We start from the raw sequence: 27,474 nt of genomic DNA on the forward strand, positions 1-27,474 counted from the left end.
GCTGGAATCACATCTACTCTGATATTATTATAGACTGATTTATAGGTAAATTAAACCAGAATCCGGCCTCCAAACTCTGAGAGCATTAAACTGTCAATTTTCCTCTCTTGTGTTAATGATAGCAGAGAAGCACGAGCTCTAATTAGAACACGGATAAGGAACACACTGTGACCTGCTGGTTCTTAAGGTCTAGAGAGTGTAACTTTGGGAGGTAAATTCCTGCTAACTCACAACCCTGAACTAGGTCACGCCACGCACTGTCAGTGCCATGCGTTCATTAGGGAAGCACAGCACAGCAGTGCCCACAATTAAAGCTGCCCAACTCTTCCATGATAAGATCTGCCATCTCTCACAGGTTCCACCAGCTTCCAGGCTGTGAAGTGCAATGTTCTGCGATGGAGAAACGTACCAGAATACGTGCTTAAGTTCAAAATGTAATTACTGTTTTTTAGATACTCACATAACGGGTAATTATACTCACACCAATTCAGTAGTGTTTGCCTCAGTTTGTAGGACATGTCCGCTTTGGGACAGGCTTTAATTCCACACAAACTGGAGCAAATTCAGCCACATTGTGAATCTGTGCAAATGACGGTTCTTGTGTGATGAGACACGAGAACGTGCTCAGCTCCACGCTCTGCAGGTTGTGTGCAAAGAAACACATCACGCTCTGGGCATCGTGTGTGTTTGGACATCGCAGCTTCCAGCACTGACACCTGTGAGCTGCTCGGGGACGTGCAAATCACCATCAGACCTTGCCGAGCTGTTCAATATCCAGCTGCTGTTATTGCTCAATACCCAGAAGAGGCCCCTCGTCACTTCTATAGGTGACAATGTTGGTCGTGGCACTATGAAGGCTGAGGGAGCTGGAAACAGAGCTGCTTCTACAGCTGGAGCTACTAACGCCCTGCTGGTAGGACTGCTGGTGTTAGGGACTATTAGGAACTGCTGCTCCCAACATGGGAACCACCGCTCCATCCATGCACGGCGAGCTCCAGGACTTCCCTACGTAAAGTGCGTAGGGTACGTAAAGTGCGTAGGGTACGTAAAGTGCGTAGGGTACGTAAAGTGCGTAGGGTACGTAAAGTGCGTAGGGTACGTAAGCGTAGGTCCTTGAGAATCACAGCGTGCCGTGCCACCACCCCCGGGGGCAGCTGTGCCCGCAGAGCCCACGGCTGCAGCCCTGTGTGCGGAGAGCTGTGGGTGACAGCATCACGCACTGTACGGAGACACGTTGGTTGGAGCACGGAAAGCACGGCGGGCCGCAATTCAAGCTCCTGCTGACAGAACGGCAGCGCCTCCAACCGGCGCGACGGCCCCAAAACGGAACCACGTGCCACACCCGGCCCGCCTCGCGCATGCGCGGACACATCCGCCATTATTGAGCGCCCTCCGCCCCGCCCGCCCGGCCGTTCACGCATGCGCAGAGCGGCCGTAAATTGGCCGGTAGTGGAGCCGTCCGGCCGCGCGATGCATCTCGGGAGTGATTGAGGAAGTAAAATGGCGGACCTGGCCAACGAAGGTGGGTACGGGCAGGGATAAGGATAAGGATAAGGACAGGGATAGCGATAGCGGCTGGGATCGGGGCGGGCGGCCGCTGCTGTGCGAGGCGCTGCCGGGACGGGCCCGGCTCCAGCTCCAGCCTCGCTCCACGTCCCGCCCGGTCGGGTCCCGCGCTCCGCTCCGGGCCGCGCTCAGCGCAACGACTCCGTGCGGCCTCACGGCGCCCCGGGGCTCGGGGAGCGGGCGGACAAAGGCGGCGCCGCCGGGACGCGCTGCCCGCTGTGCTCCGCGCTCTGCTCCCCGCGGGGCCTCCAGCCGGGCCGGGCCCGCCGGCTCCATGGCGGCCCGCTCCGTTACCGCCCGACCCCGCGGGCCCGGCGGGTCCTTGCTGTTACCGCTGCCGCTCCCTTTGGCGCTGGGAGCCCTGGGGGCTGCGTGCGGCCGGACGAGGCGGAACAGGCGTTTCTTGGCTTAGAAACGTTGGGACTAAAGAGCTGCGGAGAGTCCAGAGCGCTGTGGGGCTGTGGGTGCAGCACGGGGGGGTTCGGCTCCGAGGGCTGCGGGTGCTGCTTAAATGGCAGCGGGCAGCAGCAGGTCGGGCAGCCCCCGCTGGGCCCAGCTCGGCCCGCAGCAGCCTGCAGCCGTTCTCACAGTGCGGTGGGTGCAGCTCCATCCTCATCCGAACGGGAGGAGCTGAACGCAGTTTAGGAGCCAGAACGGGCAGTGCTTCCATTCGGTGCTATTCCTGATGCTCAGGATTTCTGCCAGTGGTGTTTACAGCCCTGATGTTAACGTTAGACAGAAGGAAGTATCTTTTGGGCGGGATCCCACCTGCAGCTGACCACAGTGTTACACCAAAAGCATTGGGTGGATCTTATGATGCAGCACACGTGGGGCTGTTGGCTCCCAGAGTGAAGGGATGGTGTCAGTGCTACCTAAAGCAGAGGGAAACCTGCCGATGGCACCAGGGCTTGGGAGATGAAATAACACGTTCTCTGCCAACACAAGAGGTTTGTGCTTTAAAAATGGTATGAAATTTTCTAATTACTCCTGGGTATGTAAAAGGCACCGTGTGCCCATAGCGGCTGTGGCAGCGCTTTGTAGAAGTTGCCTGCTTGTTCATATGATCAGAGACAAAAAGGGTTTGAAGATAAACCAGATTGTGTCACATGCTCTATGTCTTGAAAGCAGAGTCCTCAAAGTGAGGCAGAAGTATCTACAAATATATTTTTTTTCTCCCCTTTTCCCCCACCATCCTGTTGTAATTTATATTCACCATGACTTCATTGCTGAGCTCCGGGTATGAATGATCCAGTGTCATTAAGTATGATCGGACTTTGCTTGTGGGGTCTCTTTCAGTGATCAGCTGTTGGCTTCGTAGCTTTCTTCTTGCTTTCAGTCTATTCATAGCTATTGGAAGAGTCTGGTTTTGTTATCTGTCCCTTTGGAGTTCTATAAAACACAAATGCCCAGGTCTCTTCTTTAGCTTGTCCTTCAGGCCCGATTGTTCTGCATTGGTTAACTTGGAGCAGTCTGTGTGTGTGGTTGTGTTCTCAAATCAGATATTATCTGCTTACCTGCATTCTTTTCCTTTGTAAGCTGTTGCCATCAAATATTCTTCAGCTGACACAGATTTGGGTTCCACCACTTTTCTCTGCCATACTGTAGTATAAAGGGACCACCTGCAGTTATTTTCCAGGCCTGATGCCATATGGGCTTCTATACGTGTATAATTCAGCTGCTATTTCATAGTTGATTTGAGTGGTACCAGAGCAGGCAGGAAGAGCAGACTGTGGTGAGGAAGTGAGGTTGCTGAGATGATGATTACAGTCCATAGAACCAGCACTTCATTCTGTTTGCAACTAACATCCTTCTTTTTTTTTTCCCCATTGATTTTATTTTCCAGATGTTTTGAATTCTCCTTTTTGCCCAAATCTGATGGAAGGGTAAAGAAAACCTTCTGGAACATCTACATAGCCATTTTTTTCCTTCTGTTTATAGTGTGCTGATCTTACATCAAGCCTTAACAAGGATGCATGTTGCTGCTTCCTCATAGCCCGTTCTGTAGGGATCCCCCCAGCCTTTTTCCCCCCTTGTGCTCTTTTTCAGGTGATTATCAGCTGGTTTTGCTGTTCATTTGTGTGTTGGCTTTACATTATTTTGGTGCTCATCCTGCTCCCACCAGCAGAGCTGGGGGAATTGAGCTCCATAAGGAAATATTTGCAGCGCTGTAGGTGCTTTCCATAATGGGTTCATAAAGGGACACGTTTCTGATATATGTGCACTCAGAATCTCCGTTGGGCTTTTCAGTCATGGGGCACTTTGTGCTGCACTGAAGGCTTAAATCTTTATTTCAGAAACCATGCCCAGCCCCTGTGGCTGTGTGGATGTCAGCTGTCGGAGGGGTAAAATGAGGTCATGTTTTGTCTGCTTGGAGGGAACATGGCTGACCTTGTAGCCTCAGAAACAGCTGAATGTAGTCACACATCAGAGTGAAAGAAATAAAAATCTCACTTAATAGAATACGTGATTGAAGATGTGATACCTCTGAGCAATTGAGGCCCTGATTTGGTTTCCAAGGCCTGTGAAGCAAAGTGATAGTGTATCTGTGTATGTGTGGTAGTACATAAGGCATGTTTGGATGTTAGCAGTGAAGTGGCTGATAGCTCTGTTTTGCTGTACATAAACCTTACTGTGCCTGGTGGAATGGAAGCACACTGAACATGGAAATGTGGCTTGTGCTTGCACTGGTCACTCATCCAGTAAAACCTTTTCAGCACAGCAGAGGGTGAGATCAGTGTAGGAGAAGGATAGAACTGAGGCAGGACACATCACCTCTGTGGTGGTAATGACTGGGAAAAGCACTTGGGAGGAAGGGAAGGGGAGGACGAGAAATGAAACAGTTCCTGACTCCAGAATGTCAGTGCGGAGGTTCTGCAGGGTGGGTTCAGTTTGAGGCAGATGCTGGAATAATAGAGAGTGTCCTACAAGGGATTGGTTTTGTCCTGTTAACTGAAATGCAGCATGGAAAGGGACTTGTGCAGAGTCCCAGTGCCTTCACAAGGGAAGCATCAAATGCTGCCTCCAATTAATGTGGTGTGTATGTAAATGCATTCGGGCAGAATAACACTTGTGTTCTTGGTTTTAATTTTTAACAAGCGAGGCAGTGAGTGCTCCATGGTGGTGATGTTCTGTCTTCCTGCCTTTGCTGGCAGTGCTTCCTCAGAAAAGCTCAGAAAACGTGCAGTGTTTTCTGAAGGTCACATCAGGAAACGCAGTGCTCAGCTCTTGCCTTGGGCTGGAATGAAGCGAGCCCTTCCATGCGGTCTTGGTGCAGAACTCAGAAAGGACGTGAAGTGAAGGATGTCCTTTATGTAACTACCAACACTGCTTGTGTTTTTCACTATAAAGAGCAGATCTCTTGTGCTTCTCAGAGAGGTGAGTCTGTATGAGAAATGCAGTCATGCCTTTAGAGGCTTTATATGTGTGCAACAGAAATTGAATTAAGCGCACAAAATTGGTTTTACTCTGGGAAAGGAAAAGCTTTTGCTGGCAGAACTTAGATGTGTTCAAGAATTACACTCAGCAAAGAGCCTCTTGCTGCTGATGTACTCTCATAGGATGGAGGGACTGTTCTGAAATTGACCTGGGGAGAACAGAGAGTCTGTGCAGCTTTTGGGTATCAGTCAGTTGTATTTCTGTTCTTAATACACTTCTACCTTTTAAAGATCAAGTCTTTATAATAATTACGCCTTTCTAGGAACCAGTTGAAACAGGTTGCGTAACTGAAATGTAACTAGATCCTTGAAGTTCTTTCATTAGGAGCTTCATAGATTGTGATGCTGTCATATTAGTTAATAATTAATATGGTTGGAAAAAACAACAATTTTTCTTTTTGCAGAAAAACCTGCCATTGCTCCACCTGTCTTTGTATTTCAGAAGGATAAAGCACAGAAGGTAAGGTGATGTTGGTATGTATATTACTGCTGTTCGTCCTGTGGCCCTAATTCATGTTTCTTGGTGAGCAGTCACTTGAGTTTTGTGGTGAAGGTGGACAATGGAGCATTAACACTATAAGGAGGCACAGGGTGAAGCAGAGGGATGCAAGTGGGGAGAGGGATGATGAAGATGCCACAAGGTGGGTAGCTCTTCTGACAGAAAGCAGACCAAATTGAGGAGAGAAACTATCATCTTCAAAGCTGTACCTTGAAAGGAACAGATGGCCAAGCAGTGCCTGCAGTTTTCTCATGCAAAAACTTCTTAATTCTGATAATAGAGAAAAGAAAGAAATCCCACTGTCTAGCATATTGCTTTTCATATCAGTGTATTTGTATATCGTGTATCCTTGTGTAGTGAGCTATGATGTGTCTGGTTTCTTTGGTAATCCCTCTACCCATGTGTGCCTGTCCCCTGCCTTTGGATCTGAAGCAGCAGTGTTGAGGTAAGAGCTGTGCCGCAGTCTGGTGGCACCTGGACCCTGGTGACAGTTATCTCACCCCAAGGTTGGTCTGGTCCATATACAAGGATGGTCTCCTTTGAAATTGCAATGTCTTTGGAAGTTTGCTGGCTGTGCTCACTACTGGCAGATGGGGTAGAAGCTTAAATGCCAAAACACTGTGTTTGAGAATTGGAATCCTGTCTGGATCAGGTTAACCCAAGCTGATTGCTGCCAGAGGGCTGTGGTCAATGGATCTGTGTATGCATGGGGTCTGGTGACAAGTGGTGACTGGGGTCTATCTTGGGACCACTGCTCTTCAGCATCTTCATAACAACATAGAAGTGGGAACAATGTACCCTGTGCAAGTCTGCTGATGGCACCAAGTGGTGTGGGTAATGCAACAGAAGGAAGGGGTGCCATCTGGAGAGACCTGGGCAGGCTCAGAAAGTGGGCCCAGGTGAACTGAATGAGGTTCAGTGGGTCCAAGTGCAAGGTGCTGTACCTGGGTCAGAGCAGTGCTGGGTGTGTGTACAGGCTGAGAAGAACTCATTGAGAAAAACGCTGCAGAGAAGGACCTCAGGGTCCTGGTGGAAGAAAGGCCGGACATGAGGCAGCAGTCAGAAGGCTGATGATATCCTGAATGCCATCAACAGAGGGGTGGCAGCAGGCAGGAAGGGGACTGTCCCTTCTGCTCTGCCCTCATGAGGCCCTGTGAATAGTACTGCATCTGGTCCTGGGGTGCCCAGCACAAGGAGGATGTGGAGGGGACCTGCAACGTGAGCTGTGGGAGAAAGTGGCATCTCTGGTGCTTACAAAATTGCTTTGGTAGTTTGCTGTTTGTTTGGAAGTTGAAAGGTTTGTGGCAGAAGTGGAAACACAGCAAATGCCAGCTCCCGGTACTATGCACTGGGTATTCCACCATCGCCTTGAAGTAGTGGTCGGAAGAACCAGCAGAGTGCAATTAGCTGTGGGTACTGTCTAATTGCTGTCTGTGGACCAGGGGCTAAAGCAGCCTGAAGAGCAGCTGAGCCTTGTGGGTGCAGGAGGGCTCCTCTAATGGGGGCTGCAGCAGTTCTGGCCAACTTCCAAGCACTTCATTTGCCCCAGCTGGTGTTCCCTATGGGGAGGGAAGCTAATTCAGTCAGCAGGGCCTAGCATATCTTAACTGAAGCTTCAGCAGCAAGCAATTCCTTCTGCCAGGCCATTAAAACAGGGTAATTTAGGAAGGGATTAGTAGGTCCTCTCACTGGGACAGCTGCTCCTTTGGGTGGCACCTTTGCATTGAAGGGACATTGTCTTTTTTTACTCCCAGTCCCCTGCAGAGCAAAAAGCTTTATTGGATTCAGGTGAGGACCCTCAGGGAGAGCTTGAGCCCCCCCACCATGCTCTGGGTCACAAAGAACCAGCTGAGGAGTGTGACCCTGACCTTCCTGCTCCTGCTGTGGCCTCAGCCAGTGATACCCCGAGTCCTGCTGCTGCAGCCCAGCTTGCTCCTATTCGACAGGAACTGGCAGGGGTAAGTGCAAACCTGCTGAGGGGATGGAGGACGCATCCCTACTGCTAGGAGTCTGTTACTGTTAAATGTAGGCAGCTTAGCTTGCTTGGTTAGCTCCGATCTCCTTCGTCCTCTCTAAGCATTGTTTCAGTTGGTAGAAGTGAAGATCGCTGGGGTCTTCCTAATGGGCAGACTGGCAGGAGGTGCGTCAAGGATGAATTTGAGTTTACTGTGTCAACTCAACGTTTCCTGAGGGCTCATGTGGATGAGTGAGGAGCAGCTGTATGTGAGGTGGTGCCTCATTGCAGTTGGAGGAGGATCCTTTATTCCTTCCCAGCCAGAATGCTGTTACTTGACCAAGTGAGTGGCTGATGCTGTTTGGTTGTGAGCTGCAGCTTGTTATGCTAACCAGTGATGTTCTTAGCAGGTTAACAGCACCAAGGAGGATGCTAAAGCAGAATTTTGAATTTAAGTACTTGATAAAGCTCTCAGTAATACCAGCATAAGCTATTTCTACTAATGGTTCAGGTAAACACTTTTGGAAAGATGAGCTGACTGGAGGACTGCTACCTGCAGCCTTTCAGAGTAGTTTTAAAATGGGGCTTATCCTTTCTGCTTGGTGAGCCGTGGCTTCCTGGTGCAGGTGAGTCTGCATTCCTCATTGTGACTGCACGTGCTGGATGTGTTTCATAGTGTTCTGCCTATGAAGGCTACTCCACATGGGACATGTGCTTCTTTTTCTTGTCTGGGGTGAGCCTTTTTGGCCCAATTCAGAATGAATAGTGATCACAAGGTACCAAATAGGGAGAGACAAAAGCTGCCAGACTTGCTGAAGTTGCCATAGGCTCATGTCTATTAGTCTGTAGCACCTGCAGTGCATGTAGTGGCCCAGAAACAGTGTGAGGAAGCAGTGGGTGTAAGGGTGCAGTGATGTCACTTGAGCACATGGTGATTAATCTGCATTTGCTTCCACTCTTACAAGGCAGCTGGGTGCCTTTAGAAAAGGTAATTTGGTTAATGAGGGATGTGTCAAAACTGCAGGAGCTGCTACTGAAATATTTGTAACTTTTTTTCTAGCTGGATTTCTAAGTAGGGGAAGGGAGTAAGGGAGCTCTTACACTGGGTGAGCAAACTGGGGGTCAGATCAGGGATTACTGGTTTGTCTCACAGCTCCTGATTTCCAGCAGCTGCATAGAATGAAGTCATTTGGGTCACTGTAATGGTTCTGTGTGAGGTGGTCCTGGCTTTCAGTTCTGTTATGTAGTTTGTGTGTGTAAAAACAGTGCTGTGAAGTCCAACTGATAGACTGCAAAAGGGGGCCTGAAAACCTGGGGCAGAGGTGTCCTGACTGGTGAGTGCCCACCTGATGGAGTGAGTGTTGCCTGCAAGTGTTTTTGTAACAGCAAAGACCTGGGATGTACCTTTTGCTGGAAGCAAGTATTAAAAAATAATAATTATAATAATACTATATTCTTAAGATAATACTATATTCTTGATGCTTGAGTATCATTTAACAGTTTTAGGTGGTTTTGGAACTTGGGGGGGAGAGTCTTGTTGATTTTTCTGCACATACAGATGTGCAGTTTGATGCAGGTTGGTGTATCTGACTGTGCTTTCTACACAAAACAGCTTTTTTCTCTCTTTGAATATTGGTTGCTCAAATGGAAGATATTGTGGGTTTTCACTTTAGCTTTCAGGAAAGTAGTGTTTGTTGACAACAGAAGTGCCTATGAAAGCCAAATTTCAGTAATGTGGATTACTTGGTGAGTTACATGGGGATGGTGTGGATAACAAACACAATATTACTGCTTTGGATTGATGGATGAGTGTTGGAATGGGAAAACTATTCCTCAAACTGCAAATAGCTCTTAATTCCTTACTGAGATTTCAAAGCTACGTGACTGGGATGCTGGTAAACTCACTCTTCTGTCATCTTAAAACAGAAAACTGTATTGCATAGATAAAGGTGAATGTATGTGGGTAGATGTTGTAATGAGAAGGTGGTGATGCTGCTCCATTCGCCTCCTGCAGCACATGGAATTCCTTGTGGGCAGTTCTGTGGGAACAGGGAAGTGATGTAGAAATCCTCAGAAGATGTGAAAACTTCAAATATCTCATATTGTGGCAAAGAGCAGCCTGTGATACTGCCTGCTTTTCCTTCTGGTGCTCTGGAACTGATATCATGGGGTGTCTCTCCAACACTGGTGTTTTGTTGATGGAACTGATAACTGTCCCTGTCCTCTGATTTCAGAGATCAGCAGATGGATCGAGTCCAGAAGATGGAGATGGTAAGAAATGTGATTGTAAACTTAAGAAGTGCTGGTAGATAAATAGAATTCCAAAAATAATCTTTTTTTTTTTCTACAGAATCTGATCGAGAGGATGGGAACTACTGTCCGCCTGTGAAGCGTGAGAGAACTTCATCCTTAACACAGTTCCCTCCTTCTCAGTCAGGTAAATGTTAATTATTACTGTACTGTATGAGCTGGGTTTCCTATTTCTGTTTCTCCGAGTCACACCAGTCTTATTACTGCCTGCTTTGCTTTACCTCTAATGACCACAGCAGCCACATACTGACTTCCCTATGGTCTGTGATAGCAAATTTAATCGAGCCCAACAGATTTTGATGCACAGACTTGTATGTTTTCATACACATGCACCAGCTGGAGCTTCTAATGTTATGCTGTTCAATGGAAGAATTTACCAGGTATCTTTTTGCTTTGTCATGATAAAATCACCTCTTAGAGACTTTGCATAAATGCTGTATTTTCCTTAGTTCTGTGCTGTCAGACAAAATCTAATCTCAGCTTGTACTCAAGTTCCCTTTGTCAGTTCCTTTTTTCTCATTCCTCCTCAAGTGGAGAGAATACAGTGCATTTCAGCAGTGTTCTCACCCAGCACATGCAAGAGATGCACTGTGAAGGGCACAGATAAGTTCTTCTAGCTCATATACACTGGAGTGGTCTGGTGTGACACACAAAAAACCACACAGTTGAGGATTATCTAAACTGAGATACTGTGGTGCTTAAGGCAGACCTGAGTCCATTCTTGGTCATCTCGGCTGGGAAATTCTATGATTGTGATCTTGGATGCAGGTGAGTAGTTTCCCAGGACTTCCTTTTTTACATTTCTAAAAGCAAGAGTTATGTTTCCCCTTTCTGAGTCATTGGGAACTTCCCTGGGCTGCCACAGCTTCTCAAACAGAATGGAGAGTGGCTCGCCAGCTTCATCCACCAGTTTCTCAGGGGCACTTGTGTGAATCTCAGCAGGTCCCATAGACCTGTGTATATTCAGGTTACTTGGATGGTCTTAAATCTGGTTTTGTCCGGCAGCAGGCAGTTACTTATTCTCCCAGTCTGTCTTTGCCTTCTGTGGCCTGGGCAGTGTGGCGTGAAGACTGAGGCAAAGACATCTCTGCATACCTGGTTTTTCATATCCCAACTAACCAGGTGGTGTTCCCATTTCCTTCTGGACGGGGCCTATATGAGATATGGGGAGACACAGGGTAGTCATGACTTGGAAATCATCTCTCCACTCATGGATTACCAGCTTGGATTCTCTTTCTGGGTCCCATGGGCTGTGCAGTGATAGCAGATCTTTGAGATCCACTTCAGCAATCGGCTGTTATTTCTTTCATATCTCAAATCATGTCACAAAGGAACCTTGTGAGATCTCTTTTGATTTGTAATTCAGGAGAGAATTCAAACTAGGAATGCTGTTTGTCTTCCCTCTTGGCAGTGAATGCTGCTGTTACAGGAGAAACTAAGCAGCAAGGATCTGCTTGTTTTTGTATCTGTAATACTATTCTAGTGTAGAAAGAAACAAAACAAATAAAAACCATAACAAAGTAAAACAAATGATCAGAAAAACTCTTTGTTTTGGGAAAGGAACTTATAATCAAGAACGGCATACCCAGCTTCTCTTATTTTTCTTTTTACTTGACAACAGTAACAAAGAACAATGTCTTTATGCCATCAAGCTTCTGTGAACCTTCTGCAGGCAATTCAGACTCAGAGCCGGGTGAGTTTCCATGTATTTCCCTCATTTCCTCAGCAGAGTGCTGAGTATCACAGTTCAAAATACTCCGAAGCTTCTTCTGAAGCCAGATCCAATCTTGGAGCATGGAAGTCTTCAATTTTTTCTTACTTGTTTCATTGCTTTTTCTCATACTTGCCTGAGGTGATAACAAATATCAAAACTCATAAATGCTTTGGGAGTGGTTAAGTGCAGCACCATTCTATTCCCATTTGTTAACATCAAGGTGAAACTTCAGGGATGTGTCATTTTTTGACCCAAGGTTCTTTTTCTCTGGAATAAGTCAAATCATCCATAGCCAATGGCTGTGATTACGTTGAACCATGATTTCTGAACCTGGTGTTCACTCTACTGCTTCTTCTGTTGATCACAGTTGTTCCATCAGCTTGTTGTATTAGTGCCACTGTTTTCATCTGGTACTTAATGGGTGTGAGGATAATGAAGTGCATTAGGGTGCTGAGATGGTCACCTTTTCTGAGTGCAGCTGCTACCCCCCTTAAAGAAAGCATTTAGTGATATATCTTCAGGTTTTTGGGGAATTGATGTAGTAGTAGTTGAGGATTTATGCACTCTTTGAAATGCAGGTATTTCCATGGGTGTTTTATCTAAATGCTTCATCTCCAGTAAGTACAACTGTAGGAATTTTTCACCTTCACACTAGGAAAGTGTAAGATGGCAACTAATGCAATTATATGAAATTAGTGAAACAATTTTTACTTAGTTTGTGATATTTAACAGTTTGTGCTTGTTAGCATCTATCATCTCCATCCTGCTGTTGATGATTGTCATTCTTTTTGTAGTACGATTCTTACTTACAATCTATATTAGGAGGAACTCCATTTGTCTTGTGAAAATGCTGTTTTATGTCTCTCCTGAAAACCAGTTTTGAATAATTGAACAACTCGTTTCTTTCTTAATGTATGTCTGCTCTGACGATCACTGGGAATGTCAGCTTCACCCGGAGGAAGGGATCTTGTTTGGAAATCTCATTATGACTTTGCTTTGGGTATTTACAAATCTTGTGGCTTGTCACAATGGGAACAGCATGAGCGCTTTGTGACTGTCTTAAAGTAGGTTATACACGTTGTATTTTACAGCTTTTTCTTTGTTTCTCTTCTAGAGGAAAAGAGCAGTGGATTCCGGTTAAAACCACCAATCCTTATTCATGGTCAAGCTCCTAGTGCAGGTAACTTCAGTGTTTCCTGCAGAAGTAGAATGAAACAGTAATAGTTCTGACACTTTTAATGTATTTTGGAGTTTTTGGACGTATGTTGTAATTGGAACATGGCAACTACATGACAACTCCTCATAGCTCTCAAAAACTTTTCCACTTGCAGGTCTCCCAAGCCAGAAACCGAAGGAACAGCAGCGAAGTGTGCTCCGTCCTGCAGTCCTACAGGCACCACAGCCAAAAGCTTTCTCACAGATGGGTAAATAAACCTTTTTATTTGATGTCATAGGCTGGATTCTACAGTGGACTCAAATACTGGAGTACAGATTTACAGTAGAAGTTCAGTATGTGTGTAGCTAAATCAGCCCAAAGAGGAGCCCTGAAGTACAGGATTTGGTGGAGTTTGCTTGCTTGCCATTTGTGTTGAAGCCTGTGCAGTATTTCTGCAGACTGTAACATTCTGCTGGACCTGTTTGATACATTTTGAATTTTGCTGCTGCAAAGAGTTTCTGAATTTCTGTTCTTATGTCCCTGTGTCACAAACCTGTCGTGCAAAGAATGCTGTGGGAACTGGTAGTTACCATTGCTGTGTTTCCTGTATTTAAAAAAAAACACAAAAAACCAAAAAAACTGCATGCCATTTGCTATAGAGAATTGTTACTTCCTTTAGAATGCTCTAAACATCTAGAAAATTAATGGTCAGCTTCTTGTTTCTTGTTGCAGTTCTGAGTAGTGGGACCAATGGTGTAAATATCCCACCAGATTCTGCAGCAACATCAGAATCACTAAGTAATGCAACACTGAAAAGCTCTGACTCAGAAGACAAGGTGAGTTGGAGAAGGATTTAAAGGACACTAAATTTGTCAGAACTTAAATATTCTCTGAATAGAATCTGTTCATGTGAGTGCAGGTCCATCGGTGATGTTCCTCTACTTATCTGTATTATGTACTTCAGGAGTAATAGTAGGTTTTATGCTGTCCCAGTAGCACACTGTGGCTTTTCTTACTTGCTGAATCAAGAACTGTAGCACAGTCTTGATGAGTTAAAATACCATAGGCAAACCAGAATGGTTTTAGTAGTCATCTTGGCTCTGCAGAGAATAATATTTATTTGTTTTTCTGTTGTTTTCCAGACTTTAGTGAGGTCCCTGACAGATTTTTGCCAACATCATCTTTAAAACCAGACCAGGGACATGTACTCATTTTTTTTTTCTTGCTTTAAGAAAATGGTCTTAATCATTAATCAGTCTAAGGTTGTCAATTTATTTCTTTAGGCAGGAGAATGTCAGAAGAAAGAGTCCAACAGTACTTCAGATGATGACAGTGGTGAGAAAGCAGAACAAAATGCACAGCAAGCGTTTGTATTTGGGCAAAACTTAAGAGATAGAGTTAAGGTAAGTACATACTAATTATCTTGATTAAGTTGATGTATTTAAGTAAGGATAAAACACAGTGGAGCTGATCACTTGTAGGCACTGTTTGTGAAGTTTTGGTCTGTGGTTTGTAGTTAAACTGTCCTAACAGATTTTATTTTTGTAGCTGGGAGATGAAAGCGATGAAACTGCTGATGTGCAGAATGCTGGCCTTCCAACATCAGACACACCTTCTGCAACAAACTATTTCCTACAGTACATCAGTTCCAGGTGAGACTACAGGGTACTATGTAGGGTAGTTGTCTAAATAGAATCATGCAATCAAAGGATGGCCTGGGTTGAAAAGGACCACAGTGCTCTTCTCATTTCAACCCTCTGCTGTGTGCAGGATTGCCAACCACCAGCACAGGATCAGAAGAGGATAAATACATTTTACTGACTTACAGAAATATTTTTTTTCCCTTCCAGTATAGAGAACTCTACAAACAGTGCAGATGCATCAAGCAACAAGTTTGTTTTTGGACAGAACATGAGTGAGCGAGTCCTAGTGAGTATCCACTGCTTGTGAAACATGGCCATCTTCTGTGCAGCTTCTGCTATAGGTTCTCACTCAGGAAACATGAGAACTTTTAATTGCAAAGCTAATCTGTTTATCTCATTTTATTTTTTTGTGATAGAGTCCACCAAAATCAAATGAAGGCAGCACAGAGAGTAATAAGGAGAATGCTGCTACAGAGTCTGGGTCTGAATCATCTTCTCAGGAAGCCACGCCAGAGAAAGGTAAAAGCCAAAGCAATGTTTAGGAATGGTAGTTAAGCCTACTCTAATGGAATGGTATCCTGTTACTTTGTTTAAAAAAGTAAATGTTGCTCTTATTGTTGAATCTAACCAAAGATAGAGCCTTTTGGGGTGGGGTTGACATATTGGATGCTATAGATTGTGTACATCTTCATCTTTAATATATAACCTGTACAGGCTATGCTGTCTTTCGTGGGTTTTCTGCAGCAGTGTGGTTGAATGCAGCAATGAAAAGGAGCAATGAAAGCAGCAAGTGTGAGCAGAGCAGATACTTTGGCCCTACACAGTGTAGCAGAAGTGTGGCAAACTATTTGTAACAAAACCTTGTTGTACTTCTGGTAATTGAACACTTAAATCAGATGTATGTTGTGTTGGAACTGAGAGCTGTTTGCTGGATTCCCAGATTTCTGGGGCTCCTTGCAGTTCTGTTGCCATCTTCTGGTTTTTCTCTGAATTGGGGTGTACCTGTGGGGCCCTTAGAAGCGCTGTGTGACATTGTTCTCAAAATAAACTTTCAAAATGTTGTTCAGCTAATAATATTTCAGAGTCCCTGGCTGAGTCTGCTGCAGCCTATACGAAAGCAACAGCAAGGAAGTGTTTGTTAGCGAAGGTGGAAGTAATTACTGGGGAGGAAGCAGAAAGTAACGTTCTACAGGTAAGAAACTAATGCAGAGGATCTATGAGATTTTGGGGGTGACTTTGAGCATCCAGAGAACACACACCACCCCATTCCCAGATGCTCAGCCACCTTCTCCATCTGTTTTCTGTTACAGATTCAGTGCAAGCTGTTTGTATTTGATAAAAACTCTCAGTCTTGGGTGGAAAGAGGTCGAGGGCTTCTGAGGCTCAATGACATGGCATCAACGGATGATGGGACGTTACAGTCTCGACTGGGTAAGAGAAACCATGGACCAGTACCATCCAGTTTGTTTTACATACAGCAGCTCAAAGTGGAATTTTCCACCTAACCCATCTCATGTGTTTGCTTTAGTGATGAGGACTCAAGGAAGCCTCAGGTTAATCCTAAACACCAAGCTCTGGGCACAGATGCAGATTGACAAAGCCAGTGAGAAGAGCATCCGGATCACTGCCATGGATACAGAGGACCAGGGGGTTAAAGTCTTTCTTATATCAGTGAGTACAGTTGTCATTTACACCATGGTATCCCTACTCAGTAGGCACTGCCTGCATTTGCAGTTGAAGTAACATTTGTGCAGATGCAGAGGTGGTAGATGTGACAGGCTGGGCTGTGTGGGAGCAATGTGTTAGGAAATAGGGTAGCCATCTCACCGAGTTAAAGCTAATTCGAGGTGATGATGATAACAGTTATGGCGAGGAATTCACTGGTGTGAAAACTGAGCTTCATCATATGCAGAAGGAAGCTCTTTCAAATAGATAATGATGCTCACAGAATACTTTGTGTGACAGCTCTAAAGTCACTCTTTCTGTAGCTGTACAGTGACCATAAGCTTTGGAGAGTAAAAGAAGAAAATACAAGAAAGTTGTGACAAAACTGAGAAATAGGCCTTACTGTGGTGTATTGAGTGTTTCATTCTGGTGCAAGGAATTACAGCTCTTTTCTTGTTGCTGAATACTGAAAACCACAGGCGAGCTCTAAGGACACAGGGCAGCTGTATGCTGCACTGCACCACCGGATCTTGGCGTTACGGAGCAGAGTGGAACAAGAGCAAGAGGTCAAGAATGTGGCACCAGAGCCAGAAGTAACACAATCAAATGAGGAGGACAGCGATGACGATGTCCTTGCACCTTCAGGATCAGTGGGAAGCGGTAAGCAAGAGAGAGGTGCCATTGACAGCCAAAAGCAAATATCAGTACTGATTGCTGAGTAGAGTGTTGTCTGCAAAGCAGGGGATTCCCAGAAGGAGTGGGAGGAGTGTAACTGTTTCCATTGTATGTAAAGAGGCCTTAGTTTAATGAAGCACTGCTTAGCAGTTTGAGGGAAGGCTTCTTTCTTCTGACTTCAGGCCATCTGTACTTTGTCTTCCTATGGCTCAGTACAGGCCTTTTTTTCCTCCATGATCAGAACTCCATCCTGGTTCACTGTAGGAGGAACAATTATAAAGCAGGATTGGGTGTGAAGGGGAAAAAATAGCAGTGTGGATTTGGAGAGGCTGGAAATGGAGCTTGTGGGCTCTGGGTGCTGCTGGGATCCTAAAGCCAGATTGGTCAGGAGCAGGAAGTTCTGCAGTGGGTGGAATTTAATCAGCAGAAGAAATGTGAACTGAGGGGAGGAAACCAACATTCTCATCTGTCAGTGAGATGCCAACTCTGAGCCGTGGTGGGTGTCTCCAGTGGGGTCTTAGTTTGAGTCAAGAAATGAAGTGTGTGACACAGCTCCTGTCTGTTTCAGGTCCCAGCGATGAGCGTGACGGGCAGAACGCCGGCAGCACATAGCAGACGTGAGCCCCCTGCTTGCAAGGCTGCTACGAACACCTTCTTGCAGGCATCTCTCTCTGGACCCCCCAGGCCAGCTCTTGTTTCAGGCAGTGTTGAAGGCTCCAGGACTTAAGAACTGTGCATCCCCGTTCTGTCGGTTTGGTTTCTTGGTCTGGATCAGTAGATTCCACACACACACAAAACAGCAGACTTGGAAACTACCTGAATGTGGTTTGGGACGTGAGAAAGCTCATCATATTGATGAGCCGAAAAAGAAAACACAAACAAAACCAAACACTTCCCCTCTTCCTTGTAATTGAGATGGCACATTACAGCTTGTCACGGCTTTTCATTGGGACCTTGTGACTGTTTCTTCAGTAGTTCATGTTTTGCAGGCCTCCGAGATGGAACTTTCTGACATGGTTCCAACAGGAATTTGGCTTTTTTAACCCCAGTTTCTCCCGTCAGAGTCTCTGCCACCCACGGGGAGACCACATCCCTGCACCCATGGACTGTGCCCTCCTGGCTTTGTGCTCCTCTGGGACAGCAGATGGGGCAGCTGAGGTTGTGTGCTGAATCCTGAGGTAGGTGTTGGGCAGTGCCGTTCCCTGCCCTGTGAACAGAGAGAGACCTCGCTGTGGGATTCACCTGAGAAGCTTTTCTTTTTTTTAACGTTGTTAATAAGAGACTGAAGTCCACCGGACATTTTGCTAACTCTTCTTTCTTCCCATTTCATCATTATTTGGGGGGTTTATATTGTGGTGATAACGTTTATATTTTATTTTAGTTATTTCAATAAGATGCTCTTGTGTGTTGAACGTGAAACCATTGTTTTGTACTGTTCTTTTCTGTTAATATTTAAGGGAGAGCTAAGCCACTCTATATCATAGATGTTACATACAGGTTTTTCTTAGCAAATTCTCTGTTTCTGTGGCTGCAACGTAGCACAGGGAGGCGTACAGGTGGCACCTGCAGAAAGGTGGATGAGCAAACAGCTGTTAGCCCTCTGGAGAACCAACAAGGCTCATGTGATGAGCTTGCTCAGCCATTAAAACAAACCCATTGCAAAGCAGCTCTCATTGAATGGCTTGATTCAACAAGCCATGTAAGCACTTGCCTGACTGAACTACATGTGAACCATCTGACTGAGGTCAATGCAACTATTCCTGCTTCGAGCCGAGTACATTTTTAATGATCTTGCTGAATTAACAGCCTTAATAGAAAAATTAACTTTTAACCCCTCCTGCCCCCTCCTGTTCCTGAAGTCTTGCAGCATGAAGAATAAGGTGACATTGCCGGCTTTGAGCAGTTTGGGCTGAAGGATGTTGTGTTCTGTTCCACCCCAATAAAAGCCAGAATGTGTTTCCCTGTGTGTAATTCTGAGATGCTCCTGCTGCGGGTGGAACCCTCGTGTGGTCTCAGTGCTTCCTCACTGTGGGGTGACAGTTGGGCTGGGTGGCCGTTCTTCTCCCTGGACTGTGGGGAAGGGTTACTTTCCTTTCTGCAAACCCATCACAGGTTGCAATGCTCGTTGCCATCACCCGTGTTGGTCATGCAAGATGCTGTTAAACTGACTTCTCACTGTGTGCTGCTTTTTGTTCTTTGGTCTCAGAAGGGTTATGGAGCAGTTGAAGGACACCTATGGGAGGCTTATAGGGGTGCTATGGGCACACCTGCACTTGGTTGGGCTGATGTTACCCCACATGGAGTTCATGTTAAAAATGCTGCCCTACATCCCCCCCCATATTTTTACCCCAATCCAGGCCCCAGATCTTCCTATGGCCCCATGCCTCCCTGTGGATACAGGCGGCTGTGGGCTCTGTGAGCTGCCGGGGAGGGTCCGTTGGGTCTGAGGGCCGCCCCTTCTGCCCTGGGAAGTCAGAACGAAAGGAGCCCCCTGACAGCACCGACCGGCTGCGGTGACGTGCAGGACCCAGCTCCTGGGGCATCGACCGAGCGGCCATTTCCGTATGGGGGGAGCTGCCGAGGAGCTGCCGAGGAGCTGCCTCGGGGCAGGGAAGGGGCAAATCCACGTGCAGGGGATGCTCGTCCCGGGGCTGGAAGGGACGCGGCCGTTGGGGCGTGAAGCACGAGCTGCTGCGTGTGCAGCCATCAGCACTTTGTGCTGCAGAAGCGAGAAATGGCCGGGATGGGCTGGGATGGAGATGGGGGCTTGTTCGAGGAGCCGTGACGGGACGTGGAGCCGGAGCACAGATGAGCTCGGCTCCTTCCGAGACCACAGTTTCCTTCCCAGCGGCTGTGGGTGCTGATACGGGCCCTGTCCGGGTTCTGCTGCCAGAACGGAGGCGAAGCAGCAGGAGAGCGGACGGCGCGGGGTCATGGTGAGTGCGGGGGAGCGGCGGCCCTTGGGCTGCGGGTGCTCGGGGTTCGGGTGCGTGAGCTCCGGGTGCTCGGGGTCCGGACTCTCGTGGTTCGGCTGCTCGTGGTTCGGCTGCTCGTGGTTCGGCTGCTCGTGGTTCGGCTGCTCATTGTGCCGCACACGCAGCGCACGCAGCTCGTTTCTCCCCGCAGGCCGCGCGGTTCCCCGCTCTGCTCCCGCTGCTGCTCGCAGCCCTGCAGCCCACGTTCGTCCCCACGGAGCCGCCGCCGCCGCCGTGTCCGTGGGAGATGAACAAGGTGAAGGACATCGTGGAGGTGAACTGCAGCGGGCGGGATCTGGGCGCGGTGCCGGCCGGGCTGCCCGAGGACACGGGCATCCTGCTGCTCAACGCCAACCGCCTGCCGTCCGTCTCCACCGCCGCCTTCCAGCCGCTGCCCGCCCTGCAGGACCTCGACCTGTCGGACAACGGGCTGCAGGCGCTGCACGCCGACGTGCCGCTGCCGAGCCTCCAGGAGCTGCTGCTGTCCCGCAACGCGCTGCAGGCGCTGCCCGCGCTGCGCTTCGTGCCCGCGCTCACCCGCCTGGCCCTGGCTCACAACCGGCTGCGGGCTCTGCCCCCCGCTGCGTTCCGCGCCGTGCCGGGGCTGCGGGACCTGGACCTGCGGGGCAACGCGCTGCGGACGCTGCCCGAGGACGCGTTCGCGGAGCTGCGGGCGCTGAAGGACTTGGACCTGTCCGACAACGGCCTGGAGGAGCTGCCCGCCGGGCTGCTGCGGGACCTGCAGCAACTGGAGACGCTGTGGCTGTCGGGGAACCGGCTCCGCGCGCTGCCGTCCGGCTTCTTCCCCGAGGGGCACCTCTTCGCCTACGTCTTCCTCGCCGACAACCCCTGGCACTGCGACTGCGGCCTGGTCTACCTGCGCTCCTGGATCCTCGGCAACCAGGTCAGCGTCTACGAGGCCGAGCGCAGCCTGGGGAAGGTGAAGCTGGAGGTGGCCCCGGAGAAGGTGCTGTGCCTCAGCCCCCCCGAGCACCGGCTGAAGCCCGTCATCCGCTTCAAGCCCAACTGCGGCCACGTGGGGGATGCAGAAGAGGAAGATTATGACGACTATGATGAGGAACCGGCCCCTGTAACCTCTCTCGTGAACTCCTCACCCCCGACGTATCCACCCAGCTCCAAAGCGCCCACCACAGCCCCACGCACTCCGACTCAGCCTCCTCTCACATCCATCATTCCTCCCCTCTCCACCTTCGCTGACCCCAGTCTTGCCCCAACTTCTTCCCTTACCACCCCTGCGAGCACCACAGCTTCCAGCTCCCCCCCTCCTGCATCTGCCAGTTCCACCATCCCCAGCACCTCGCAGCCCCCCAGCACTGCCCCTGCTCACACCGCTCCCCCCAGCCCCCCGCACAGCCCCGTCTCTCTGCCACCTGCTCCCAGCACCAGCAGCCACGCACAGAGCCCCCTCCCATCCCACACTGCCAGCAGCCCCCTCACAACATCCATTGCAGCATTTCCTGCCGGTCCCTCAGCGCTGCCTTCCCCCACCAACACTGAGGGCACTTCAGTCGCCACATCTTCACCTGCTGCTCTGACATCACCCACCCCGCTGCTCCCCAACACCACATTTTCCATTCACACCCCTACGTTGTCTGCTCCCCTGGACACCACACGCGTCCCCCTCCCATCCCCTCCACTCCCACCTCCCCTGCTCTGCCCCTGCTCAGCTCCAGCACAGGCTCCATCCGTGCTGCACTCACAGTCAGGTGTGAAGGTTCTGCACTGGGAGCACTGGGTGCTGAACCGCTGCTGCCTCCTGCGCTGGCTGCTCTACCTGGCCTGCTTGGCTCTGCTGCTCCTGTCTGTGCTGCCTTTATCTTGCTGCCTGGCGTGGCTGTGTCTGACAGGACAACACAACCCACTGCAGCCCCAAGAGATGCAGCATCCACTGTTGAGGTGGGAGAATTCAGCAGAAAGTCACACCACACATCTCAGCATCTTCCGCAGCCCCCACCAGCGCTCCACGTTCTGTACCACCAAGGAAGTGGAGCTGTGCCCTGAAGCCACATCCTGCACTTACTGCACAATTAAAGACCTGGGGGTGCAGCGCAGCCGTCCTGCAAAGTCCTTCTGCACCACGAAGGAGCTGTGGATCCGCCACAGCCCCCTGAATGCTTCACCAAATCCTTTCCCTGTGGAGCTGACGGCCACAAAGCTCAGCTCACAGCGGAGCCCTTCTGCTCACAGCCTGGACAGGGGGGTCAGCGCTGTCGGGGTGAAATACGCTGCCAACACCTTGTAAATGCTCCTGTACCTTCAGAGCAGGGGATGGGGCTCCCAGCTCTGGCTCATGTCTCCCTGCTACACAGCAGGAAGATCTCACCGCAGAAAGGGAAGGCATCCAGCTCCGTGTCCTGGCACTGCTCTCTTTCATTGTGGTTTCTGGATCTGAAATGATTTCTGGGCTGTTTGGCTGGGGTAGGAGTTGTCCTAAAGCAGAGTTTGGGGCCGAAATGCCAGGTTTTGGGGGCAGTGTGTAACAGCAGAGCTGGCTTTTTCACTGTGTGCAAAGTGCTTCTGCTCCAATGACACACACAGATGCATCGCGCTTCCAGCTCAGAGGTGGGTTACTAATCACGGAATAGTTGTACAATAAATAAAACTTTGCCCAAATTCCACACAGGGGCCAATTTCATTTCACTCAACCTGCAGTAATGCTGAGTGCAGCAAAAGGCAAATTGTTGTCAGTACTTGGAACTGCAGAGAACAGAGGAAACGTCCGCTCATGTGCAGCTTCCTGACCCAGAGAAGAGCTGGAGGGTTTTAGATAGGAAGCACAATGTCAGCGTTGGCTTTTGCCCCAAACGTTTGGTCCCTGGGGAGGCCCCATTGCAGCCACACAGAACCTGGTGAAGAGCTGCACATTTTCTCCACATCTCTTGGGATTTTTGGACCCGTTTGGAATTTGGGGTATTTCTGGAACCATCCTGAGGGCTCCTAAAGTGCTTCCAGCCGTTCTGGGGCCATTTCAAGGTGCTGAGAGCTCTTTTTTTTTTGGCTCTCTGGAGTTCCTGAGACCCTTCTGAGATGCACACAGTGAAGGCTGCCATTCGATGGTGGTGGGGCAGTGCTGTGGTTTCAGCAGTGATGGGTGCACATGAAAGCTCAGTGCACAGCCCTGCATGCTGCACCCCCCCGGGGGCTGCTTTGATGGGGACAGCTGGGTGGGTGCAGGGCAGCTGCCCTCCCTGTGTCCTCACTGCCCACCCGAGTGCTCAGGGAAAGGTCAGAGAGGAGGGAGCTGCTGCCATCCTCAGCAGCACCGTGGTCCCTCGTCAGCTGCTGAAAGCTGTGCTAATAGGCACCAAGGGATGGGGCCTCGTGATACAGACAGCTGCAGTGCCTATGTTTAGGGGAGAACTGCTGAGGAGGTCACTGAGGGAGGCAGATCTGGACCCATGGTGGGAGGGGAGAGGAGGGGGCTGGGTGGGGAGGGGGGGCAGGGGAAGAGATGCGCCTGTTTCTCCCCATCCAACTCTATTTTAATTGAGAATAGATGGAATCACTTTCCCCAGCTGGAGTCTGTTTGCTCGTGGTGGTGGTTTGGAAGTGACCTCCAATGAAACCAGCAGGGAATGGGCAACGTGGTCAACAGATGAGACATCTGGGCTCCCCAGCAGAACAAAGGAGACCCAGACGGGCAGCTGAGGAGCCACTTTTATTCAGTGCAGCGCTGTGGGGGAACTGGGAGATCCTCAGCTCCCACTGAAGTGCTTGGGGTGGTGGGGCAGCATTGTGAGCATTCCTGGAGGCACAGCGGGTGCTGTGCAGTGTGGTCTTTGTGTCCCTGGGGACTGGGGAGGAGCCTGGGAGACATTTTACCCCATAGAGGTGCCCACTGGGAGCCCAGAACTTTGAATGACCCCTATGTGTTACAGAGGACATCAGGTGATCTCGAGGGGTCCTCGAGGCAATTGGGGCCACGTAGTGCTGGGGGGACAGTGAGGACACACACCTGGAGGTCGGTATAAGCATGGGGCAAAGTGCCCCGGGTGACCCAACGCCGGGCGCCCGGCTGGTAGGCGTGGATCAGGTGGGTGTCCCGGTACGTTTCATGGCTGTACCCTCCAAGGACAAGCAGCTCCCCTCCCAGCACAGCTGCACCCCCCACTACATGGGCCTGGGGCAAAGGGCTGAGGAGGACCCAGACATCTGACTTGGGGCTGTAGACCTCAAAGGCCAGCTGGTCCCTGTAGCCAGTCTGCCCATCCCGCTGGCACAGCCCCCCGGCCACATAGAGCTGCCCGCCCGCCTGCTCCATGACGTGTCCAGCTCGCTGGCCGTTCATAGGGGCCAGGAGTGTGGCTGGTGCACCTGGGATGTAGCGCAGAAGGGCTGTCTGGCACCGGTACGTCTCATCACACCCCCCTGACACATAGAGGGCACCATCCAGGGCACACGCCGCGTGTCCACACAGAGCCATTGGCAGCGACTGGCACCTCCTGGGGGAGAAGAGAGGGAGGGGTGGAGGGCAGGTAAGGCTGGGTGACCCCATGGCCCTGCTGGCATGGCGAGGCATGGATCCAATGAGCACTCAGCAGGCTACACCCAGTAAGACCCAGAAGAACCCCCCAGTGGGCAGTACTGGCCAGTACCCAATGGATCACCCAAGAAGCACAGATGGAAGACATTTAAATGACTCCTCTTATTAGCAGAGCCAACAGACCTTCACAAATACAACCAGCCAACTCATTCACCACCCAATGGGCATCACTGCCCAACAGTGCCTCCTCTGTTGGAGTGTCAGTGACACCAAGAGCACTCAAGGGGCACCAGCGGCCAATGCCAGGGGCTGTTAAAGCAGGTATCCAGGTGGGGAGGTCTCACCTCCAGGTGTCAGCAGCCACATTATAACACTCCACAGTGTCCGTGCAGTAGAGATCACCCGAGCTGCCCCCCAGGGCAAAGATGGAGCCCTCGAGTGCCACAGCAGCAAAGTAGCTTCGCCCACAGGTCATGCTGGCCAGGCGCTCCCAGGAATTGTCCATGGGCCGATACCTGGGGGTGAGAGGGCAGCTGCTATCCACAACAGCACGAGGGGATGTCGGCACTGCTGTGAGCAACAACCCACCCACAGGCAGCCAACATTACAATCCCATGGGGCTCCACGGTCCCCCTGCACAGGAACATCTTCCTGGCAACACCAAGGCCACGATGCCCTGAGACCACAAGGCAGCTCCAGGAGGGGCCCTCCCTGTCCAATCCCCCACAGACCCCGTAACATCCCAGGGCAGGAGGGTCCCGCAGGGGCAGAGCCATCCCAGCCCAGCAGACAACGGGAGCGTCTCGGATCCATGCAGCAGCTCTCCCTCCCCAGCTGCTTCCCCCAACCCCACATGGCCCTCACCTGTAGACACTGGCCAGGGTGTCATGGACCCCGTAGTAGCGTTTTCCACCCAGGACATAGAGGTTGTTGCCCACCACAGCCACAGCATGGCGGAAGCGTGGGCCGTCGGGAAACTGCCCCAGTGCCCTCCACTCCACTTTCTTCACCAGCCCCACGGCGTTCAGGTAGCGGTGGGCAAACCAGAGGTTCCTGCTGGGCTTCCGGGCAGCCATGTTCGGCGTCAGTTTATCTCCTCCACAAACCACCAGCACCTCCTGCAAGGAGCGCACCCGGCACGGCAGCTGGGCCATGGGGGCCAAACTCTGCAGCACCAGCTGGCGGAGGAGCCCTGGGTCTGCCACCCCCGCGGTCACTGATGGGATCTTCTTCAGCTCCTGGCCGGACATGAGGGCAAAGCGAACGGAGGACAGAACTTCCTTGGTTAGGTCCTCTTGGCCATCTCCATTGGCCTTCAGCCACCGGGATGCCGCTTCCAAAGCTTCCAGTTCGTGGAGGACATTCAGAGCATCAGAGCGGAGGAGGCGGATCAGAAGGTGGGCAGGAAGATCCAGGAAGGCTGGAGTGGCCACTACGGTAGGGAAGGTGGCCAAGACGTAGTCCTCCGCTGTGCGGCTCACCTGGGCCAGCCCATAATCCACAGCAAAGGCCAGCACGTCCAGGCCGGTCTCTGGGGTCAGGCCGTGGGTGAAAACATCCATGCAGAGGGTGAGGAGCCCCCAGGCCTGGTAGCGCAGAGACGTCTCGGCTGCCTCCAGGACCGCGGCCCACGGCCCCACCACGGCCCCTGTGTAGGCAAAGGAGAGGAGGAGGCGCAGCTCCGCGGGGGTCAGTCCTGTGGTCAGCGGGGCAGAGGGGTCGTGGGTCGCCTCCCGCATGGGGCAAGTGAAGAGAGCCCGGAAGAAGTCACAGGAGCAGCTCAGGGCCAGACGCTGAACTGGGGACAAGGAGGAGAAAGGACGGGGGCTGGAGGAGGACCCGGTGCCTAAGAGACCTTCAGACACTCAGGCATCCCTCACTGATGCCCCCCACCATCCCCACGGGACCAGCCACAGGAAACCTCCCCCTCCATCCCTGCTTGGAGGCAGCCACTGCCCCTCTGTCCCCGCTTCCAGCCCCAGGGGCCCAATGTACCCCATGCCCTCTCTGCCCATGGGACCCCCACCCCCCGCTCACCTGGGATGATCTCATCCCCTGCCTGCAGCTGGAGGTCACAGCCCAGACCGCTGGCGTGGAGCTGCTCCATGGCTCTTAGCGTCTCCCACTGCTCCTCCAGGGCCTCAGGACCCCCGTCCTGGTGGTCGCTCTCCAGCCGGGTTGTGCAGACAGCCACCACCCGCGGGGCCCCCAGAACACGAGCGGACTCTTCCACCTCCCTCTCCCCGCCGTGGGGCACAGTTCCCTCATAGGCAAAGGCCAGGAGGGCTCGCCAGCCCCGCAGCGTGGCCCCTGGTGGCAGGGGGATGTGAGATGGGGGTCCCCGGCGCATCTCTCGGGTCTCGTCCTCCAGGAAACATAAGAAGAAGGAGCTGACGGAGGCTAAGACCACAGCGTGGGCCACGTCTCCCTCCGGGCCCACGGCCACATCCACCAGCTGTCCCGCGGTGCGGAGCTCATTGGCCACGGCCAGGAACTGTCTGGCGTGGTCCCCATCCCGCAGGTGCCACTGGGCTGGGGCCGGCCCCTCCGTGACCCACATCTTGCCTGTGGGAACACGCGGAGTGAGGTCAGGGTGCCACCTCCAGGTTGTCCTGGGTGGGCACAGGAGCCGCCGTTGGCGCTGCCCCGTGGCAAAAGATCCTGGATCCATCGCCAAAGGCTGGAGACCAGCACGTTCTACGACCGCCCCACGGCTCAGTCTGACGCCTCTTGCCAAGACAGACGAGACCTGCGGGCTTTTCCCGTCCTTTAGCTGAGCTGGATGCCCCCACCTGCTCAGCGCCCGACCCCTCAACACCGCAGCCCCACAGCCCACCCCGCTCCGTTCCCACCCCGCTCCGTTCCCATCCCGCTCCGTTCCCGTCCCCTCCCCACGCGTTGCCCCCCCCCGTCTCCGCGCGGTGCCGCGTCCTTGTCCGCCCCGTCCGTTCCCACGTGCCTGGTCCGGTCCCGCCGTGCGGCGCAACGCGCTGCAGCCCCGCGCTCATCCCACCTTCCGCCGGCCGCTGCTGTGACCCCCCAGGAATGTGTGCGGGTAATTATAGCCCTGCCGGGACACGTGGCCGCGGCGCCGGAGCCGGGACGGGCCCGGAGGGAGGGACGAGGACCCGGTGCCCGGGACGGCTCGGCCGGAGGGTTCCCTGAGGACGGCGGTGGGGGAACAGCGCGGGGAGTTGATCCCGACTCCTCCGGGTCCATTTCCCAGCGATCCACCCAACGAGTCCTTTCTCTTTCTGCCCACACGCACGTTCCCTTCTGTAACCCACATTTATCTCCCTGCACCTGATTTTCTCTTCCCAATCGTGAACTTGTACAACATCGGACCCGACCCGCTCCCCTGCCCATAACGCCCCCCCCA

The 27,474-nt window shown here is 51.3% G+C and overlaps 3 protein-coding genes across 19 annotated transcripts; 2 read left to right on the forward strand and 1 right to left on the reverse strand.

Moving 5' to 3' along the window:
- Positions 1-1,474: 1,474 nt before the first annotated feature.
- On the forward strand, positions 1,475-18,576 carry RANBP3 (RAN binding protein 3). 16 transcript variants are annotated; one of them, XM_015886601.3, is made up of 18 exons: positions 1,475-1,522; positions 5,405-5,460; positions 7,254-7,457; positions 9,688-9,724; positions 9,804-9,890; positions 11,385-11,456; positions 12,592-12,657; positions 12,809-12,901; positions 13,366-13,469; positions 13,917-14,036; positions 14,182-14,285; positions 14,484-14,562; positions 14,693-14,795; positions 15,344-15,468; positions 15,587-15,707; positions 15,805-15,947; positions 16,421-16,601; positions 17,185-18,576. In XM_015886601.3, the coding sequence occupies exons 1-18, from the start codon at positions 1,501-1,503 to the stop codon at positions 17,226-17,228; spliced, it is 1,761 nt and encodes a 586-aa protein (XP_015742087.2). In that variant the 5' UTR covers positions 1,475-1,500; the 3' UTR covers positions 17,229-18,576. The 16 variants fall into 16 exon arrangements, with proteins under 16 accessions (XP_015742087.2, XP_015742088.2, XP_015742090.2 ...); XM_015886602.3 differs by having other exon boundaries at positions 15,359-15,468; XM_085517444.1 differs by lacking the exon at positions 1,475-1,522 and adding an exon at positions 4,752-4,941 and having other exon boundaries at positions 15,359-15,468.
- A 494-nt stretch (positions 18,577-19,070) lies between these two features.
- On the forward strand, positions 19,071-22,230 carry LOC107325583 (glycoprotein Ib platelet subunit alpha). The gene is made up of 2 exons (XM_015886600.2): positions 19,071-19,552; positions 19,743-22,230. Exons 1-2 carry the CDS (start codon positions 19,550-19,552, stop codon positions 21,852-21,854), a joined length of 2,115 nt encoding a protein of 704 aa, XP_015742086.2. The 5' UTR covers positions 19,071-19,549; the 3' UTR covers positions 21,855-22,230.
- Positions 22,231-23,255: 1,025 nt separating this feature from the next.
- Positions 23,256-27,243, reverse strand: KLHL33 (kelch like family member 33). Of its 2 annotated transcripts, XM_015886454.3 has the most exons (5): positions 27,055-27,243; positions 26,133-26,660; positions 24,960-25,893; positions 24,440-24,610; positions 23,256-24,054 (listed from the first exon to the last, which is right to left on the reverse strand). In XM_015886454.3, exons 1-5 carry the CDS (start codon positions 27,101-27,103, stop codon positions 23,478-23,480), a joined length of 2,259 nt encoding a protein of 752 aa, XP_015741940.2. In that variant the 5' UTR covers positions 27,104-27,243; the 3' UTR covers positions 23,256-23,477. The 2 variants fall into 2 exon arrangements, with proteins under 2 accessions (XP_015741940.2, XP_015741939.2); XM_015886453.3 differs by lacking the exon at positions 27,055-27,243 and having other exon boundaries at positions 26,133-26,928.
- Between the last annotated feature and the right edge of the window lie 231 nt (positions 27,244-27,474).

The sequence above is a fragment of the Coturnix japonica genome, chromosome 16 (assembly GCF_054131305.1).
Source record: "Coturnix japonica strain WE chromosome 16, WE-NBRP24, whole genome shotgun sequence".
In the NCBI taxonomy this organism is placed as follows: domain Eukaryota; kingdom Metazoa; phylum Chordata; class Aves; order Galliformes; family Phasianidae; genus Coturnix; species Coturnix japonica.

Bases quoted from the DNA above. Each gene is read 5' to 3' on its own strand.
- RANBP3 (XM_085517443.1), top strand. From the start codon at position 4,824: ATGCGGTCTTGGTGCAGAACTCAGAAAGGACGTGAAGTGAAGGATGTC. The intron at 11,457-12,591 runs GTGAGTTTCCAT...TTTCTCTTCTAG, and splicing joins CAATTCAGACTCAGAGCCGG to AGGAAAAGAGCAGTGGATTC. The intron at 15,948-16,420 runs GTGAGTACAGTT...TGAAAACCACAG, and splicing joins TTAAAGTCTTTCTTATATCA to GCGAGCTCTAAGGACACAGG.
- KLHL33 (XM_015886453.3), bottom strand. From the start codon at position 26,766: ATGGATCCAGGATCTTTTGCCACGGGGCAGCGCCAACGGCGGCTCCTG. The intron at 25,894-26,132 runs GTGAGCGGGGGG...CCTTGTCCCCAG, and splicing joins AGGGGATGAGATCATCCCAG to TTCAGCGTCTGGCCCTGAGC. The intron at 24,055-24,439 runs GTGAGACCTCCC...CTTCTCCCCCAG, and splicing joins GTGGCTGCTGACACCTGGAG to GAGGTGCCAGTCGCTGCCAA.